Source organism: Myotis brandtii, unplaced genomic scaffold (assembly GCF_000412655.1).
Source record: "Myotis brandtii unplaced genomic scaffold, ASM41265v1 scaffold879, whole genome shotgun sequence".
Taxonomy (NCBI): Eukaryota; Metazoa; Chordata; class Mammalia; order Chiroptera; family Vespertilionidae; genus Myotis; species Myotis brandtii.
Genome location: NW_005371595.1, coordinates 304,792 through 323,284, shown reverse-complemented (window position 1 = coordinate 323,284; position 18,493 = coordinate 304,792). Strand labels below are relative to the sequence as shown.

Here is an 18,493-nt window from a genome sequence, read left to right as displayed (position 1 = left end):
ATTTTTTTCCTAAACTGCTGTAAAATCAGCAAAAATGCCTTGGCAATTTTAGCATAGTTCCTAGGATATTGGTTGGCACTCAAAGGGTTAATAAATCACAAGGACAAACTCTAGACAGAGTTAGGAATATTCCTACTTGAACCCTTTTTTGGACATGGTCAGTTATATATTGCTTTCTCTCAAGTTCGAAGAGCGCGTGACATTAAAGTTGTAAATACTTCATCACAAGGGAAATTAGTCAAGCACTCTGAAATTGTTTTTACTCTTAATGTGGTATACAGGGAGATACTAGAATAAGTTTAATCAATTTAACAGTCATTGTATCAATGTTTTTATATTTTTGTTGTTTTTATATCATGCTTTTGTTGTATTTATGTCATGTCTGTTATAGCATGTTGTTATTTATTTCATAATCAATTTACATATTATTTTCATGTACATTTTATTAATTTTCACCTCTGACACTTCTATTATAGAGAAAGGGCGAATAGTGATATTAAAATATTTCTTTTAATTAATTTCCTTTCAATGTGCACGAATTTGTACACCAGGCCACTAGCTTAAAAATAAAGGAAAACTCCATAGCAGAACATAAGAGCCCTTATGAATTTTCTCCAGTTTCCCCAATCTGCACTCTAAGCATAGCACACTGTTTTTAGATGGGCCTGCTTATGCCATTCACTCACTTTTCCTGAGCATTTGCATGTACTCTCTCATCCTCCTCCTCACCTGGCTAACTCTGGCTACCCCTTCACATTACAGGCCTTCTCCTCCAGCAAGCCTGCCAGCACCCCATTCTTCATACTCTCCTAGGGCCTGTTTAATTGTTAATCTGCTGTTTCCCCAATCCTCTATGTAAAGGAGAGGAACTGTTCTAGATTTCCCCTTATGTCCCTTCTTGGCACACAAGGGGTGCTTGCTCAGTATTTTTTGAATGACTCAGTGAAGAGAACACCTAAAGTGAAGTAAGCAGTGTCAACTTGTCTGGCCACTCGGTTGATTTTAACACCGGACTTAACATATAGATGAAATGAACAGTAGTATAGCAACTTTTGACTAACTGTGATAATTTAATTTAATGAATTTACTGTTTCATTTTGCAGTGACTTTTGGAGAAATTAAGTAATGTTTTACTCATTGTTTCATTGAAGTAGCCCATTTTAAATTATATTCTTAAAACCTGAAGTTTACATTGGAGTATGTATATTATTATTGAAAAATGAGACTTTCTTTTTTTCAACAGTTAAATCATTCAAATGTCATGAGCCTATGAAGTTTACCATAGAGTGGTATTTGAAGCATTATACCTGTCAAAATGAATATGCTAAGCTGGATGTAAGTAAAACACAATTTTAAAAAAATTATATTTATTGAGGTAATATTATTAACATTATATACCTTTTAGGTATGCAACATTATAATTCGATATCTGTGTACTCTATTGCATGTTACCACCAAAGTCTGGTCTCCTTCCATTACCATATATTTGACCCCCTTTGCCCAATTTGCTCCTCCCACCCTCTTTCCCCTGTGGTAACCACCATACTGTTGTTTGTCTATGAGTTTCTTTTTGATTATTTTGTTAGTTTATTTGTTACTTTTTGGGGTTTATCCCATATATGAGTGAAAACATACAGTTTTTTGTCTGACTTATTTCACTTAGCGTAATACTGTCAAGATCCATCCATGTTGTCACACATGGCAATATTTCACTCTTTTTTATGGCTGAGTGGTATTTCATTGTATATACATACCACATCTTCTTTAATCAGATCATTCATTGAAGGACACTAGGTTGTTTCCATATCTTGGCTATTGTGAATAATGGTGCGATGAACACAAGGATATCTTTATGAATTCGTGTTTTCATATTTTTGTCGAATTATCCAGAAGAGGAATTGCTGGGTCATATTGTAGCTCTATCCTTAATTTTTTGAGGAACCTCCATACTGTTTTCCATAGTGGCTGTATGTACCAGTTTAAAATCCCACCAACAGTGCATGGGCGTTTCCTTTTCTCCATATCCTTGCCAACACTTGTGGCTTTTCTTTTTTATAATAGCCATTTTAATAGGTGTTATGTGATATCCCATTGACACAAATTTTTGATGTATGTAAAGCTATGAAGGAAAATTATGAGTATAAAGATTTATTAGCTCATCAGGTGAAGAGGCTAGAAATATAGATTATAGTCTTAGAAGTGCCACAGATTAAATTTGGGCCTTAGGTAATACATGCTTTAATTCTATCAAAGCATATGCTTTCTGAGAAGAATACAGATCTTTTCATTTACTTGTATCTTATGAAAATGTTAGTAAATTTTAAATCGAACATGTAGGGTCACATATAAACAAAAATAAATTTAGGAAAGTAATGTAAAAGTTTCACTTCATTAAAAAATTAGTAATAGGGCACCTAGAACTTATGTGAGTTACAGGTAGATTTAATTTGAGCAGATCTCAGAAAGAAGTGAGGAAGGGAAGGAACCATCAGGAAAAGGTGGGGGAAAGTCGGGGGTGGAGGAAGGTGGTGGAGCTGTGAGAAAGGAAGAGAGGCCAGGCGGGATTTGTCCTGCCCTGGCCCTGCAGCCTGAGCCCCTGAGTCCTCATCCAGGTATTTCTTTCAATGATGCCCTCCATGGTTTCTTTACAGATCTATGTGCTGTTGGCTCCTAGGTTTTTTGTTTTTGTTTTTGTGGGTTTTTCTGTTAATCTTCACTGAGGATATTTTTTCCATTGATTTTTAGAGAGAGTGTCCCAGTAACATCCTTTTTAGCAGGCTTTTTTGTTTGTTTGTTTGTTTGTTTGTTTCTGGTACAGGAGCCAATCTAGGATTGCGTTGCATTTCTGTAGCTGTGGTGTGTTTTTTTGTTTTTTTAAAAAATATATTTGCGTTTATTTCAGAGAGGAAGGGAGGGGGAGAGAGAGATAGAAACATCAATGATGAGAGAATCATTGATCAGCTGCCTCCTGCACACTCCACCCTGAGGATGGAGCCCGCAACCCAGCATGTGCCCATGAGGGGAATCAAACCCAGGACCCTTGAGTCGTCAGGCCAATGCTCTATCCTCTTGGCCACACCAGCCAGGGCTAGCTGTGTGTGGGGTTTTTTTTGGTCTTTCATGACGTGATATCGATATATTTGAAGTGTACAAGCCATTTATTTCACCAAATGTCCCTCAATTTGACTATTACTGATGTTTCCTCATGATTAAATTCAGGTTATTTTTTGGGCAGGCATACCAGAAAATCCTGGTTTGTCCCATTTTTTATTAGGGAGTTTCTGCCAGGTTTCTCCACTGTAAGATTACTACTTTTCCTTTTGTTATTAACAGTAATTTGTGAAAAATACTTTTATTTTTATAATATGTTTATTTATATAAATACTAGAGGCCCAGTGCATGAGATTCCTGCACTGGGGGGCGGTCCCTCAGCCCGGCCTGCGCCCTCTCGCAGTCTGGGACCCTTTGGGCGATGTCCGCCTGCCAGCTTAGACCCGATTCCCCCAGGGATCGGGCCTAAGCCGGCAGTCAGACATCCCTTTCACAGTCTGGGGCTCTCATAGTCCAGGACCCCTCGCTCCTTACCTCCTGCCTGCAGCGGAGGTGGGAGAGGCTCCCGCTACCACCACTGCACTCGTCAGCTGTGAGCCTGGCTTTTGGCTGAGCGGCGCTCCCCCTTTGGGAGCACACTGACCAGTAGAGGGCAGCTTCTGCATTGAGCGTCTGCCCTCTGGTGGTCAGTGCGCATCATAGCGACCGGTCGTTCTGCCGTTTGGTTGATTTGCATATTAGGCTTTTATGATATAGGATGTATCCTCTTTCTTCATCGATCCTGGTTTTCACATCCTTGGGTCTTACCCGATAAATGGATTATTACTCTGATGTTTGCTACATGGTGATTTTCTGATCCATGTGTTCGTCTACATTTATTATCATTCTGCTATGAGAATGAATTCTCTTTTCTCCTATCTTACCTATCTGTCAATGGGCTATAACCTATTATTTTGCTCAAATTGTCCCATATTTTGCTAGTGGAAGTCCACCTACCCTTTTCTTGATGACTGGGAGCTGCCATTAGGTTTTATTCCTACATCTAGGAGGGAAGAACCCTAGGTCCTGATGAGTAAATGAGTGTGTCCCCTGCACTCAGTCAGGTTTGCACCTTTGCTCTGTATTGCTAGTGTCTGGTTTGTCTTTCCTCCTGATTAAATGCTACTTTCTCTCTCTGAGATCTTTAACACTTGGGATAAGATGGAAGTAGCCCCAGGACAAAGTAATGTTGTGTATTTCAAAACACCTTAATCATTTTCATACTGTAAGATTATGGTTGTATTCTGTATTAGTATCTCTGAGCAAGCACATTGGAATGGCTAAGATATTATAATTCGTCAATTTTACTTAAAATTATATTCTGTATTTTGTTCTGCATATTTTCAAGTGTTCCAAACTGAATATATTTTAGTATTATTTAAATATTTACACTAATAAAAGAGAAAGATGCAAATTGACAGTATCTTTGCGACGCCCACCAGCCAATCAGGGGTGAGTATGCAAATTAACCCAACAAAGATGGCGGGTTAATTTGCATACACAGGCACCAAGCAGCAGGGGGCGGGGGGGAGGACACTTGTGTCATCGCCATGGCGACGACACAGGCATTCCGCACCGCCCCAGCTGCTCCGGGCAGCGTGGGAAGGTGGAAAGGCGGTTCAGGGCCCGAGCAAAGGCAGAAAGGCGGCTCAGACCGGAGCGAAGGCGGTGCCGGCAGCCAGGGGAAGGAAGGCCCATTCTTGCACGAATCTTCGTGCATCGGGCCTTTAGTTAAATTTTATTTGTCTTCTTGGTTAAGAAGTGTGGAAATAAATTATAACAAAATTTTACCTTGGGTAGGAGCAGTCACAAAAGCCTGAAAGTATTGACGAAGACTTTTGTGGTAATTATTTCAAGAACATTGAATGTTGGACAACAAAAAATGAAAACATAGATTGCAACAGTGACTTACAGGTGTTTCCCTCATTATATGTGAGTATCTTGTCTTGCCATGTTAACACAGAATTTATTTTACTCCCAGTGCATACAAGTATCAGCCTAAATTCTGTTTGACCAAAATTTTTATTAAGGTGCTTAATTTGTTAAATTTTAGGCTTGGCTCTTTGTGAATGTGGTAGCACTTAGTAAGATGTTGGCCCCATTTTCTGTTTCTTTGTTCCCCCTTACAACAACGTCATTTCATGATCTACTGTCAGTTCATCTCTTTTCTCTCCACTCCATTGTCCCACCAAAACCCCACCAGTCAAGGTTACCAGTGACCACGTTGTTCAATCCAGTGGTCTGCTCCTCTTACCACAGTCCGCCAGCATTTAACACACGTGAATACTCTCTCCTTCTCTATGCACTTGCTCCCTCCCAGTGTGGAAGATCAGATTCGAAAATGTCACCCTCAATCATCTCTGGGAGACATTGAGGCTATGGGTCATTTTAACTTATTTTTTGCTCTGTGAATTCTGAAATGAAAATATGTCTAGTAAAAATTTTAAAGGGATTACTTAAAAATTTTATGAAGTGTAATGAACATATAATAAAGTGTGCTTATCAGAAGTATATGGCTTGACAAATATATTAGCACCTGGAGCTTCCTTTTAAGTTCCTAGTTCTGTCCCCCTACCATGGCCACTATCCTGAGTAAGGGAGTAATTTTTCCAAAGCTGGACTTTGTCACTCATGTTTGGGCTACAGTGAAATTTGTTTTTTGATGTTCTGCTTTCAAATTTTTACTTTTTTTATAACACTTTTTTTAATTAACTGTTAAAATTATTTATCCCCATAGAAATGCAGTAATATAAAATGGAATTATTTATTCTCCTTTCCAGAATAAAGAACTAATTTCAAATATCGGAAATGTTTCAAACCAGGAGGAACAAATGGTAGGTCATTTTATTTGTCTTTAAATCAAATTATATACATAAGCTATATAGTAAGACTGGAAGAATCTGATGATGGATGGAGCACTTGGAGAGTGATATAAAATAGGGTTATTAGAATTGGAATAGGAAAAAGAACCTTTATTTAAAACAGTATATTTCCTTACATAGGTCTATATGAATTTTATACAGACTTGCTTCTGTGTTTGTTAAAAATCTCTTTAAAGTTATAATTTAAGCTTAACTTCTATGTAGCCTTTCTTTTTCTTTAAAAAATAAAATTTGCTTTCAAATGCCCAAGACAGCATAGTAATGGGCCAGTATGTATCGTCATTAAGGATGCAAAGAAATAGGTAGAAACCATGAGTGTAGCGTGGAGGGGAGAGAAAATGTGGTCTTTTGGGAAATTGCTAAAAGTCAGAAGACCAAGAGGCCGAGAGGGTTAGAAGGAGTTGTGTATAGGAACTGAGCAGATTTAGAAGAGCTTACTGTTTGCTTAATGGTTGCTAACATTTCTCGTTTTCTTGCACCATCTTAAAAAGTAGCCGGATAGTGGAAAGGTATTCACGCTGCAGGGCACACACTTGGCACTAACTGCCTCAGGAGAGGAGGAAGTGAAAGGGAAGGACAGGAAATAGTCAGCAAGGAGGAAGGTGAGAAGTTTGGCCCGGTTATGTGGGGCCTTGAAGGGGTCATAGACATTACAGCAGCAGTCATAGTCTCCAGTGGGACTGCTAGTAACAGTACCTTGAAGAATTTAAATAATTTAGCCTGTATACGGAATCTGAGTCATTTCTCACGATGTTATCTGACTTCTTCCTCCCACAGTTAATTAAAAAACACATTGAAAAACTGAATGGTGACATTTGGATAAAGTAAGGGAAGAGAAACTATTTGGATGGTGATAGTAAATAACCATAGAGTGGTAATATTAAGGGAAACCTGTAGAAATATAAAAAGTAGAAAACATTAAGGAATGGAAAGGACTCCTTTTTTCCTCTTCCATCCCTTTGGGTCTGGAAGGATGGTGGTAGAAAACGGGGGATTCCTCTGGCCAGTGTGGCTCAGTGGGTTGGAGCACCCTCCCATACACCGAAAGGTGGCGAGTTTGATCCCTGGTTGGGGCCCATGCTTGGAGGCAACCAATTGATGTCTCTCTCTCTCTCTCTCTCTCTCTCTCTCTCTCTCTCTCTCTCCCTTTCTCTAAAATCAATTTTTAAAAAGCGGGGAGGGGGGATCCTTCCACTGCCCACTATTCCTTTTCTCTGTGTTACCTATTTGTGTTTTTTAAAAATGATCCATTTCGCTTATTAAAAGTTGTTTTAAAATGTGGTAAACAGTTGTTTGGCTCTGTCTTATGGTATATGGCAATTTTAAAAAATAACATAAAGGATATTTTTTTCCTGTTTCAGGATGTTGTTGCAAGAACACATAGAGATGGGTTTCACATCCTTATTGTTTCTATTAAAACGGGAAAACCCAATGCAAAATGGAATTTGAATGGTACAGTTAAACTGCATGCATGTTTATTATCTAATTACTGTATTCTGTATTTTTGTCATTGACCCAAATCTACATTCTCTGTTAAAACACATTGAAAAATGAATTTCTGTTCATCTCAAAAATGAATAATCTGTTTATTTGGGGGACTTAAAACTTTGTACTTATCTTAATGGATTGGAAATTTTAAATTAAGTTAAATAATTTTAAACTTAATGGTGGGATAGAAAACCATTCTTCCAGATGTTAATAAAAAAAAAAAAAAGGGCAGGCAACATCTTAATTGTATTTGAAGTAAATTATATTCTGTTTGTTGAAAATGGCCATCGTCAAGGTTTGAAAATTATTGTTCTTTGAAAAGTTTTTTAAAAACATTAGTTTATAACTTAGGAGTAGAAGTAGCATATCTGGCAACTGTGGCTGCTGGGGTCTGTGAGCTCCCCTTCCCCCCACACGCTAGCCCTTCTGTGGCTCATTAAGCCGTAGTTCTCTGTGCCCAGAGAAAGAGCATCCTCACAGCAAGCAGTTTTCAAGGGAATGAAGGCCTTCACACACCCTGCAATTGCTTTTGCTGTCGTTTTCCAGAGCGGCTGCTGGGCTGACAGGAGCCAACAGCCTGTGAGGCCTGCTCTGCTTCATCCACTGGGGACACAGAGGGGAAGCCAGGCTCTGTCTCTGAGAGGCGCCCAGTGCAGGGGAGGGGCAGAAAGCAGTGGGGTGAACAGGCATCACTGCAGAGAGGCACAGACTGGTGTCTCGTGGGGGAAGCTAATGACCCCTGGGGAGGGTGGTGGAGGGGCTGATCTGGAGGAATGTGAAGTAGGGCCTCCTCCTGGAGGTGATATGTGGGCCAGGCCAGGCCACATAGAGGGAGCAGGGACCTTGCTGCCATTCTGCTACCTCGCCGGTCCCCCTTCCTTCCAGGTGCTAGAGGCAGCATTGAGGCCCTGCTAGTTAGAAACTGGAGCAGTTGCTAAGCCCAGTGAGTTCTGCACGGTTCTGGACACTCTGTTTATTCTTAGACACCAACCCAGACTAGGTGCTTGAGGTCAGTCGTTCATCCCAGTGAGTGAAGGGAGACAAAGTCCTCAGGAGGTTGGTGACTCAGCAGGGGCCAGACTGTAGCCAGTGCAACTCTGCTGTCTGCATGAGGCGAGATTTGGCCTAGGTTTTACAACCGAGTGTGTACTAGTGAAGGTATTTTTATAAGATCACATTATGTAACTAGCAACTATCCAATATCTGTGTGTGCTAGGGAAAGATTCAGCATTTGTTAGCTTGCTTTGTATTTTTGGAGTCTTCTGGGGAATGAGCTTACATTTAAAACTTAAGAGAAAACTGTTAATTTAACTGTTTACTTTCTTTATCCCCACCCTCACTTTCACCAGTTTCTCTTTCTATGATGGGGCCGAAAGGATATCTCTCTGCATCAGATTGGCCTCTCATGATTGTGAGTATGTTTCACCATTTTTAAAAAAATGAATTTTGTATCCTAATTTGAAAATTAAAAATTCTCAGAGCTCAGTGATGGTAATCCCTTAGTAGCTAGTGCCCTGACATGCCCTCTTTGTCCAGAGTGACTGGAAAATAAAGGATTGAGAGTTGAATGAGAAATACTGATTTTCAAATGATAGTAAGTCTTAGGTGATTACAATTGCTTCTCTCCCTACAGTTTTACATGGTGATGTGCATTGTCTACATTTTATGTGGCTTGCTCTGGCTGATGTGGTCTGCTTGTTATTGGAAAGATATATTAAGAATTCAGTTCTGGATTGCAGCTGTCATATTCCTGGGAATGCTTGAAAAAGCAGTGTTTTATGCTGAATACCAAAACATCAACAGCACTGGGCTATCAAGTAAGTTGTGACTTTCCCCAAAAACACAGTACGATCTACGGGGCCTCGGTGTCTGAGCCCAGCTGTGAGAACAGCCACGTGGTAAGTGAAGAGGGAGGCCGTGGGGAGACCAGGAGTGTGATTCTGATCTGGGCCAGCATGTGTGTCGTCTTCAGTCTTTATTTTTCTTCTTGTTGCCTTTCCCTCTCTTTCCTCCTGGGGAGAAGAAAATCTCGTTCCCTTATGGCCAGTCACCTTGACCGGATTAAAAACACAATGTCTGGATGGGGAGCTTTGGGTGCTGCCAGTTTTGTATCATATTTCTCTGTTTCCCTCCCACCCTCTACTTTTTTCCTCCTAAAAAAAAAAAAAAAGAACAAGAATATATGCCCCTGGCGAGTAAAATCAGTGGTGCCTGCAGCCTTCTTGCATTGTCCTGCCTCTTCTTCTCAGGCAGAGGTCTCCATGTGAAGTTTGTGTGTGCAGCAGTGGGGGCGTGTGCTTGGGCATCCGCAGTGTATGCCCAGACTTCTAGAAGGTAGATAGATGTCAAGAAGCCAGAGAAGTCAAGGAACAGTTCATTCCGTCGCTGAGCCTGGGAAGGGAGAGGCCCCGAAGGGCTGACTGCGCTCAGGGACGTGCTGCTGAGGCGTCAGGGGATGAGCTTGGCTCAGATTGTCCAAGGGCGTGCTTCTGTCTGCTATTCATTTAAAATACTCTAGGGGAGAAAAACAGTTGGAATACAGATAAAACAAATTTGGCATAATGCTGATAATTACTCAAGCTGAGTGATTGTACATGGATTTCATTTACTGTCTCTGCTAGGGAATATTTGTCATTTCCCCAAGTAAAAAGTTTAAAAGGACTCGTACAAGAGAATAAAGAAAGGACAGCATCCAGGCAGGCACGTGGGAGGTGCTATTACTCCACAAGGAGTTCAGTGACATTTTTGTGTCTCTTACATACTGGTAAATAAGGAAGGAAGGAAGGATGGGGCTGCTGCTGATGGCTGGGATTGAAGTGTTCCTGAATGTTGGAAGAGGCAGGTGGTCATCTCTTATCTGTGGAGTGGACTGCGGCAAGGGCAGCCAGAGCCTGCGCCCCATCTGCTGTCCTCAAGCCCTCTGTCTGGGACGACACCAGCAGGGCTTGGGAGACAGACCCCAGACTGCTGTCAGTGTTGAGTCCTGTGGAGAGGAGAGTGCCAGGAGGCTGGGCAGGGGCTGATGTGTGGTTTCCCAGATGGGAATTCTGTTACCGATGCTGTCTTGCTCGCATTGATCCTGGAAGAAGAGACTTTAAAGGGGTGGGAACAGTGATGGTTAAGACCCAAGGTGGGTTTTAACAGTAAGAATGGGTCATATCAGGTGGACTTCCTTCTGTTGTGCTTCTAGATTGGTCGTGGGAAAACGTATTAAACTGCGTGTATCTGTACCTCTTCAAGGTACTTGACAGGTCTCTTGTGATTTCTTGTGGACAAGGTGGAGAAAGGAGCTGAAAGAAGAATAATGAGGTGGTTCACACCTGGTTTCTGAATACTTTCTAATTCTCTCCATCTGCACTGCCAGCACTCTTTCCTGGACTTCGGGAATAGCCCCAAGCATTTCCTCACCTGCAGTCCAGTTCCTGTCTAAGCCATTAAGTACAGCACTCCTGTACTTATAAAGAATAAAGCTACCCATTTTATTTCAAGGGTCACCAAACTACTCTGCCGTATAGTAACTATTTTATGCTTTATGGGCCATACAGTCTCTGTTGCAGCTGCTCAACCCTTGTTACATGAAAGCAGCCACAAACAAGAGCATGGCTGTGTTCCAATAAAACTTTATTTATAAAAACAGGCCTAGGAGCAGATCTGGCCCAGGACTGTAGTTTACTGGTTCCTTTTTTACTCCCTCATTTACTATCGATTATGAGCTGCCCTTAGCTTCAGGTTGAGACTCAGAACATGGCCTACAGCCCTGTGACTGCTTCTTCCTGTCCTGGCCTATTTCCTCGGCACCCTCCTTACTTATGCTCTGCTGCAGACAGGCTGAATTTCACTTCCCAGAGCACATTTAGCTTTTTTTCTTGTCTCCTCTCTGCCCTTGGATGTTTCATTCTTTTGCTTCTCCTGTCTCTCTCCCAGATAGTTTACTTCGCTGCACCTTCAGATCCTGATTTAGATGTCACTTCCTCTGAGAAACTTATCTGGACTCGCATGCACCTCCCCGAGAGTGGATCAGCTTGGCTTTCTTCACAATCCAGGAGAGAGTGTGTTACCGCTGTCACTTACCAGGCTGGGTTTCATCTGTTGACTTGTCCTAACCAGAGTACAGGCTCCTCGAGGCAGGGACCATGGTATCTCTGTTACTGTTGTAGCCACACATGAATAAATGAGCAAGACATCCTGAGAAAAGGCTAGGGGACAAGGGGAAGATTGACCATGGAGGGAAGTGCAGGGACACAGGTTTCATGCTGGTACAAGAAAGCTGTGCCCAGCAGAGCCGGTGGATAGGAGTGAATCCTCCAGCAGGTCGTGAACCCCCTTCACTAAGGTTTCTGACACCAGCTGGGTTAGGTACCTTGGAGATCAAATGTGGCTAATCCACCTGAGGTCAGAGGTCGCTGTATGTGCTACATGTTTAGAATTGGTGGCCGGCCTCCAGATGTACACAGAGTGAGCTGATTTCTTCTCCTCAGCCCAAAGTTTGCTGATATTTGCGGAGTTGATATCTGCGATCAAGAGGACACTGGCCCGCCTCCTGGTGATCATCATGAGCTTGGGATACGGCATCGTGAAGTAAGTCCTGCTGTGCTGCAAAGTCATGGCGTCTGTAGTCCTGCGGCCAGCCACCCCCACTGTGACCTGTGAGGCTGGACACCTCTCAGTATCATTACACAAACCCCCTAGGAAGTCTCTGCAAGAACGCGTTCCTCAGGGATGGCCACGCACTAACTATTGGATACGGTCTTATAATCAAGGCCCCGAGTTGGAATTCCAGTAGCTTTTTTTAATAGCTCAGTGAATAATCAACTTTGAGGATATGGAAAAATTCAAATAGTCCTTGAAGTTCAATCCATTTTCTGTTTTCTAAACAGCATAGTTACGCTTTTATGACTATTTGGTCATCTTAAGAGAAGGATCCCCACGAAGTCAGCAAGATTTCTGACTGAAATCCTGTCCTCTCAGCCCCAGCTTCTTCCCAACCCTCTCAAGCAAGTCTTGCCTCTCATCTCTGTGAGTCTAGGGGCCTGAATGTGAAAGAGCTTCTCTTTATCCTCTTCAGACCATTCTTCCCTCTTCCCTAAAACCCCTGACCCCCGGAGCTCAGGCGTTCAGGCTGGGCCGCCTGCTCCATCTTGCTGTGGCCCTTGTCACTGTCCAGGTTTCTCCTCTCATCCCTTACCTCCCTGAGCCCTTGCTCCCTGTCTCCACCAGAATTCCCTGTGTGTTAAGTAACCTGATCTCCTCACCTCATCACCTCTGCTGTCTTGCCCTTCACCTCACCTCTGCTGGGATTCAAGATTTTATGACTCTGTGCACCTGTACCATCATCATCATCATCATCATCATCACAGTTTTAAACAATCCATCGTTCAGCTCTCACTGCCTCTCTCCAGTTCACTTTCTCTGATATGTCAGCTCCAGTTACTCTTTGATCCTGGTGCGGCCTCTGGCCTTTGGCCCTCACCTTCCACTGGCCCTCCCCGTCACGTGTCACCTACCCTTCAGCTGTACATTCTTGACCCTGCAGGGCACTGACATCTTGCAAACCCCTGGGGCCCTTTGCCTGGTCTCCCTGCCTCTACCATGGTCTCCTGTCAGTCTGTTCAGACAGCTGCAGCTAAGGCAGTCCTTTCAAAATGTAACTCAGGTCTCATTATTTTCTGCTAATTTTTCTCAGTAAAACCCAAATTCCTCCTGTGGCTTTTCTGACGGCTGCCCTCCTCTCCTGCCTCCTCCTTTTTGAACATTGCTCAGTCCTCTCGCTGTCTTGCTGTTGCTGTTCCTTAAACACGACACACTTCCTTGCAGTGGAGGGCCTCTTCCCCAGACCCAGGCATGGTGTGCCCCCTCTCTTCCCTCAGTATCTATTCCTCTGTCATCTCCCCAGGAAGACAGCCCTGCCAGGATTCCTAACGCGGCACCCACCCTCTGTTAGAGCCCCACCCTCTATACAAGACCACATGATGCATACGTTAGCATTGTTGTCTCCCCTGACAGGAGAGGAGTAGGAGTTTTGCCTGTTCTGTGTCCTGTGTTCCCTGAGGCCCCAGTGCCACCCCTGACACAGGTCATGCAGTAAATACTAGCACTGAATGTGCACATGCATGTGTGTGAGCTCAGGATTGGTATACTTAGCAAGATTTTAGCCAGGAGAGCTTCTTTTCATTGGGCTTTTATTGAGATTCCTTCTCAGATGCTTTACTTTGAGGCTGGGGGCGTGATACAGCATACTGAGCACAAAACCCTCCGGTTGCATCTCAGGTACCTCCTTGTTCTTGTTATGAACGTCAGGTGCCTCGGTGTGAGGTGAGTTGCTTCCAGGGAACAGGACGCTGAGCTGTGTGTATGAGCATAGCCCTTGGTGAGCGCATCCCTTCATTGTCAGCCTGTTGTGTCAGCTCTCACAGAGTGAGACCTAACACTCTGGCTGTTGGAGGGTTCCAGTTAGCTGGCTATCACAAGTCAGAACTCAGAGGACCTAAGTTAGATAGCTAGTCTTACATATGAGCTGTGGATGCTAGGTTAATTTTTACTTAGATATTGTTTTAAAAGGACAAATTTAAATATTTTTTCAAAACCATTTTTTCCTTCTAACTCAGAAGAGGGTGTTTTGAGCTAATAAATTCTGACTTGCAAATATCATGAAATTTCAGTTCTATTTTCACATTATTAATTGCAGAAATCACCATCTTTGCATTTTCCTAATTCATTTATATATTGAAAGACTCAGACTGTTATTTTAGTTCTTTTGCATTGAAAGAATAAAAATTAAAGTCTTAGCATTCTGGTTTCAGGTATTGAGAGAATTTGATCTCTGAATACCCTGCTCTTTCTCTGCCCAAGCCATAAATCAGCAGATTATCTCTACCAAAGCATATCCCTGAACAGTTTTTAATTAACGTCAGTAAAAGAGTTATGATTTCTGCCAGTGACACTCAGGAGTTGCCCTTTAGCTTCCCGGGTTTCTTCCATCTGCTCTTCTGCTGTGAAATCATACCCGGGCTGGGTGATAATGTGCAGCACACGGCAGCAGAACCCTCTGTCGCTTCCAGTGCCAGAGAAGGAGGCCTGTTTTCTGAGCCCGTTGCTGCCTTGTTCCCAGGGAATGTGGTGTTTCCTAAAGCAAAGCACCTCGGGTGGGAGTAAGACACCTGATTGGGCGGTCACTTCTCTGTATTGAAATGGGGCCAGTGACTGCTTAGATGCATCCAACTTACCAATGGTTTGTTTATTTGTTTGCCTTTTTTCCCTTTTCTCCTCCTTGTTCCAGACCTCGCTTAGGGACAGTCATGCACCGGGTGATCGGACTGGGGCTTCTCTACTTCATCTTTGCAGCAGTCGAAGGCGTGATGAGAGTCGTTGGGGTAAGACTGCATAATTCACTACCACCCCTTTTGTTTTTGCTATGACTTTCTATCTCCCCAGATGAATTTTTTTTAAATATACTTTTTATTGATATCAGAGAGGAAGGGAGAGGGAGAGAGAGAGATAGAAACATTAATGATGAGAGAGAATCCTGCACGCCCTCCACTGGGGATCAAGCCTGCAACCCGGGCATGTGTCCTTAACCAGAATCAAACCCGGGACCCTTAAGTCCGCAGACCGACTGAGCCAAACCAGCTAAGGCTGCATTTTTAAAGATAGGAAATTTATGAAAAAGGCCCGATTTGAGCTTTATTTTCTATGGAATATTTTCCTTGTTAATACTTCCTGGAAGTGAAAGGCAAGGCAGAGCACTTCCTAAAATGATGTGGGACTGGCTGCATCTCCAAGATGTTCGTAGTTACTCCTTTGAAGAGCGTTTGTCTCTGTTGTTCAGTCTGTACACGTTCATTTCTTCCTTACGCCTGGGCTTACACATGTATCAAGTCAGGAGAAAGTCGGTTGTAGCCCTTACACACAGAGACTATATATCTCACTGTTAAGTCCCATTTGGTTGTAAGTTTTCTCTGACTCTGTAGATGCGCTATTTTGGGGATTCCGCAGAGCCCACTCTTTGAAGAGACAGGAGCAGATAGTGTTCAAGGGAACGGCTGGTGCTGCGGCAGCAATGCTTTCCTCGAGAGAGAAGTCAGAATAGTTATGTCTGTGATGAACCTTAGATTTTCGCTCTCAGTTTTTCTTACTATAACTGACAACTGAGTAATTAGGAAAGTTATTTTGTACTTGATTTAAAGAGCCTTGTAGTTTTTGCCTGCAGTGTGTTGGCTTAGATGTATAAATCAGGTTACTGCACAGAGCGGTTTATCCATATATTGTCTGTGAGTTCAAGTCACATGTTTGCTCTGACCCTTAAAACAGGACACTTGTCCTATAATGGTAAGCCTCATTCTTCTTCCTGTTGTCTTGATAGTCTGCATTCTGTGTTAGATACCCCTGCTGTTTTCATCTTTAATTCTTGAAAGGGGTATTTATTTTTACCTTTATATAACAATGAAGAACTCTGCATTTATATATCACTTATGGGAAACTAATCTTTATAGGGGAAAAAACAAACAAAAGATATTCCAATGTAGATATAGTATAAAGAGGTAATATGCAAATTAACCCTCAAGCTGTAATGCCATCACAAGATGGTGGCGCGCATAGCGGGGCGGGGCTGGCTGCTCCGCGCGCGCCTGCTGCCGCAGTTCCCGTGGCCCCGTGGGGGGAGCAGGAGGCCTGGCCGCTGCTCTGTGCGCCTGCAGCCCGAGTCCCCTCAGCCCCGTGGGGGGGGCGGGTCCCCACTGCTGCTCCCCACGGCTTCCCTGGGGAATCAGACATCCCCCAAGGGGTCCCAGATTGGAGAGGGTGCAGGCTGGGCTGAGGGACGGACACCCCCCGCCCCCTGAGTGCATGAATTTCATGCACTGGGCCTATAGTATGTTATATTTCCTTAAAACTTCACATAGTTAACATTGTAGATATGTGATTTGCATACACTTCTCTGTCAGCTCTCGATTAGAGTAAGTGGCTAATCAATGGTTTGTTTTCCCCTTCCATTCAGTTCCTTTTCCTTATTTTACTTTCTCCACATCCTTTGCATGCCGTAGGAAAGAGGAGGGTCCATTTCCCTAGTAGCTGTGGCTGTAGGTTTGGTGTGGAGAGGGGAGGTTAACAGTTGCCCTGGGGGGCTGGGGCCATGTACCTGCTATTTTCCATTCCATAGTTTAGTTGGACCTTGTCCTCAAACGAGTTGGTGACAAAACATCATCTTCATGTGCTTAAAGACAATTCTTTTGGGAAGTAAAAATCTTTTATGTGGCCTTTATAAAGCGATGCTGTAAGCTGAATTGTTTTTTTCATCAGATAATTCCTGTAATATAATGAAACTTCTGCTTTCAGTTTTTTTCTTCCCATTTTTATCTTTCAGGGTTCTAACCATTTAGCTGTTCTTTCTGGTGACATTGTTTTAGCAGTTATCGACTCCATTTTTGTATGGTTCATATCCTTTACTATGTCCTTCTAAAATAGTTTATTATAGCATTAAAATCATATTACTTTAATTTGTATTATTAATAAGAGAAAGAAATATAGTTTTACATTATTGTTACCTCAACATAGTAATTTAGTTGAAGGTGAAAAAGTAACAACTCCCCAAAAAGGAATATCTTGGTTTTTTCTATTTAGTTCAGCAAACTTACGTAATTACTGTGTGCCCCATAGTGAGGAGGCCTGGAAGAAAAAGGTATTGTCTCTGTGCTTCAGAATCCACGGTCTGGTAGAAGAGACAAAAATAATTACGAGGACTATAGCAATAGTCTTGGCCATTTAGGGGGGTGTCATGCAAACAGAAGAATGAGAGAAGGTAATTCTAGCTTGAAATCGGGAAAGACTTTATAGAGATGATCATGTTTACATTGAAACTGGGAGGACAAATAGGTTTAGAAGGAAGAGAATTAAGAATCAGGGAAGAGGCATTCTGGGAGGAATTGAGGGGAACACATAGTTGGAATGCATGGACAGTGGCAGAGTGTCCCAGAATAGCTGCCTGTGGGGAACGGGTGTGGGAGCCATGGAAGGTGGGGCAGAGGGAAGGGTAGAATGACCTGCTCAAGCAATGAGAGTTCCTTCTGCAGGTAGAAAGTAGAGGGAATCGAAGCTGCACAGGGGGAAAACATGAAATGTGTGTTAGAAAGAACTCAAGATGACCTAAAAAGATGACTTGGAAAATAAGAGACTAGAGACAGGAAGTCTAGTAAGAAGTCATTTGCAGTGGTCCAAGGAAGAGACGGTGAGGGTTAGAAATAGGGCAGAGGAAATAAAGAAAAACTCCACATGATAGAGTTGCAGAAGAAGAGGAGAAGGCTCCAGAGAAGTCCCACGGGTCTCGTTCGGGTGGCTGGGGCAGCGTTGCCATTCTCAAGGTGGTGCCTTGGAGAAGGGACCATATGGATGCTGTTTGAGCTGCCGGGGAATAAGTATGAGAAAGAGAGTTGGAAATCCCAGCCTGGGTTTGCAAGAGGAGTCAGAACTGGTGGGGAAGGTTGGAGATCACCTTTGTTCGAGAGAAGGTTGCAACATGCAAGTGGCCCAAGGAGAACATACAGAACAGCTAGAGGAGAGGAACCGGGGGGCCTGGTGGGCAGGTTGTGCGCAGGAGGAGCACCAGGTAAAGGGAGGTGGGAGAACCAGGAGTTGTTAGGGAGTGGAGATTGGGAGAGCTTCAGTGACGGGGGAGGTCTGCAGCGGCCAGAGCTGCAGAGGGATTCCCAAGGCACAATGGCTTCCATCGTGCAGAGGTTGCAGTGGGACAGCAGGAGAGCAGGTTTGGTGAAGGTGGCGGGCAGAAGACGTAGCACAGCAGAAGTGTGAGGGCAGTGTGAGTTGATCCTTGAGGACCCCCTCCCTGATTCAGGACTCATTGGAGTCTGGGTATCCCCAATGTGTTTTCTGTCTGGTGGGGCTTTGCACATGTACTCACTGAAATGGAGGAATTCTAGAGGAGCTATGGCCTGGTCAGAGCAGAAGGCAGGGTTCTGCAGGAGCAGAACACTATTTTCATTTCTTTCTTCTGCATTTATGTTCTCTCTGAAACTCTTCTATAG

The 18,493-nt window shown here is 43.2% G+C and overlaps 1 protein-coding gene across 4 annotated transcripts in view; it reads left to right on the top strand.

Moving 5' to 3' along the window:
* TMEM87B (transmembrane protein 87B) overlaps positions 1-18,493 on the top strand; it is a 40,819-nt gene that overhangs the window by 5,781 nt on the left and 16,545 nt on the right. For 3 of the 4 annotated variants that reach the window (XM_014532314.1, XM_005884936.2, XM_014532316.1), the window contains exons 2-10: positions 1,244-1,335; positions 4,891-5,022; positions 5,871-5,924; positions 7,334-7,424; positions 8,810-8,871; positions 9,094-9,277; positions 11,939-12,038; positions 14,737-14,830; positions 16,819-16,890. In XM_014532314.1, coding sequence (XP_014387800.1) covers positions 1,244-1,335; positions 4,891-5,022; positions 5,871-5,924; positions 7,334-7,424; positions 8,810-8,871; positions 9,094-9,277; positions 11,939-12,038; positions 14,737-14,830; positions 16,819-16,890 — 881 coding nt within the window. The remainder of the gene's footprint in view (positions 1-1,243; positions 1,336-4,890; positions 5,023-5,870; positions 5,925-7,333; positions 7,425-8,809; positions 8,872-9,093; positions 9,278-11,938; positions 12,039-14,736; positions 14,831-16,818; positions 16,891-18,493) is intronic. The other variant, XM_005884935.2, reaches the window with a different exon arrangement.